This window comes from Cyprinodon variegatus, unplaced genomic scaffold, assembly GCF_000732505.1.
Source record: "Cyprinodon variegatus isolate N-32 unplaced genomic scaffold, C_variegatus-1.0 Scaffold28, whole genome shotgun sequence".
Classification (NCBI taxonomy): Eukaryota; Metazoa; Chordata; class Actinopteri; order Cyprinodontiformes; family Cyprinodontidae; genus Cyprinodon; species Cyprinodon variegatus.
The window spans coordinates 72,442-73,802 of NW_015150481.1; the positions used below are offsets into that span (position 1 = coordinate 72,442).

The following is a 1,361-nucleotide window of genomic DNA, read 5'->3' on the forward strand; positions in this document are numbered from 1 at the left end:
GCTCCATCACATTTCAAGTCAGATGCTTGGATGCATTTTGGGTTTAAAAACAAAGAAGGTAAAAATGAAATTGATATGATGCAATAAATACAGCTATGTATGAATTCAGTTGCTTTCAGTTCTGTATCAATTGAAGACACGATCCAGATCACACCCAGCCAGTCAGCCACTGGTAAGGGCGGGATCTTTTTCTTACAGAGTTCAGTGAAAATATCACAATGCATCGCAATATTTCAAGTATCGTGACGCATCGTGATAGAATCGCATCGTGACTTCTTTGCCGATACCCACCCCTAAGGAGCATGCCCCGACGTTGTCAGACATGCATAAACCCATGTGGGAGCCATACCAATGACTGAATACCATTTTGAGTTGCTGCAATGAAATTTCACCAAATGGACTAACCTGCTGCATCATTTTTTCACTGTAATTTTTGGGATGTCTTTGAATTCAGCCCTCTGTAGGTTGATCGTTTTCATTTCCATCATATGATGCAGCATCCTTTGTTCCTAACACATCACCCGGTCCATATCAGGATTAATAAACAGCAGGATATTTTGCCCCGTTGAGATCTGATGTGTTTTCAAAGTGTACATATATATATCATCATCATCATCACTATAGAGTAGAAGCTAACATGTTTGCTTCCACTGATTTAGCCACATCACTCAGCTTCAGGTGTTAAACAACATTTTTATCCTTTGATTTAGTCAAACTCAAACAGATTCTGATGTTGTTGATTATTCATGAACTTCTTACTTGATGTAGTAGGGCTCTCCTGAGTCACTGTAGGCTAGCTCCCAGTTATCAGGAAGTGGACCTCCCCCTCTTCCTCTTCCCAATCCTCTGCCTCCTGCTCCGTTCTCCATTCCCTCCCGACTGCTGGCCGTCGAGTCCCACGATTGGCTGAGCGGCAGCGCCGTGGGCGGGGCTGGCCCTGCAGAAACGGCCTGGTTAGGATTTAACCTCACCTGTGCAGGTGCAGGACACGGAGCGGGTTTTCTACCTGACGGCCCGCTCTCCTCCTCGCTGTTTTCTCCTTCCTCCGCTGCCTTCTCCAGGTTACTCAGAGACTTGCTCCTCGTCCTGAAGTTCCTCAGCAGGTTGCGATGTTCTTGGTATGTGATTGGCGGACTCTCTGGTCCGATATGTACGGGACGGGGTGTTCCGTAATAGTTCCCTATGATAAAGACAAGGTGAAAGGAGGCGTCATACTCAGTGGTTTGATTAGATTTAGATGGGGCTTTGGTTGCTTCCCTCAGATCTTTGAGACTAAGATAGGAAAGCTGTGAGTCATCGATTGATGTCTACATGGTAAACACTTTTGGCTTCTATAGTTTAGGGAATTACCGGACGTCCTG

The 1,361-nt window shown here is 45.4% G+C and overlaps 1 protein-coding gene across 1 annotated transcript in view; it reads right to left on the bottom strand.

The window, feature by feature from the left end:
• The window catches only part of LOC107099221 (membrane-associated guanylate kinase, WW and PDZ domain-containing protein 1-like), a gene marked incomplete at its 3' end in the record, with an annotated part of 51,620 nt that overhangs the window by 31,676 nt on the left and 18,583 nt on the right, over positions 1-1,361 (bottom strand). Inside the window, exons 5-6 of the mRNA XM_015397275.1 lie at positions 1,007-1,180; positions 760-937 (exon numbers count right to left, since the gene is read on the bottom strand). Of these exons, the coding sequence (XP_015252761.1) occupies positions 760-937; positions 1,007-1,180 (352 nt within the window). The remainder of the gene's footprint in view (positions 1-759; positions 938-1,006; positions 1,181-1,361) is intronic.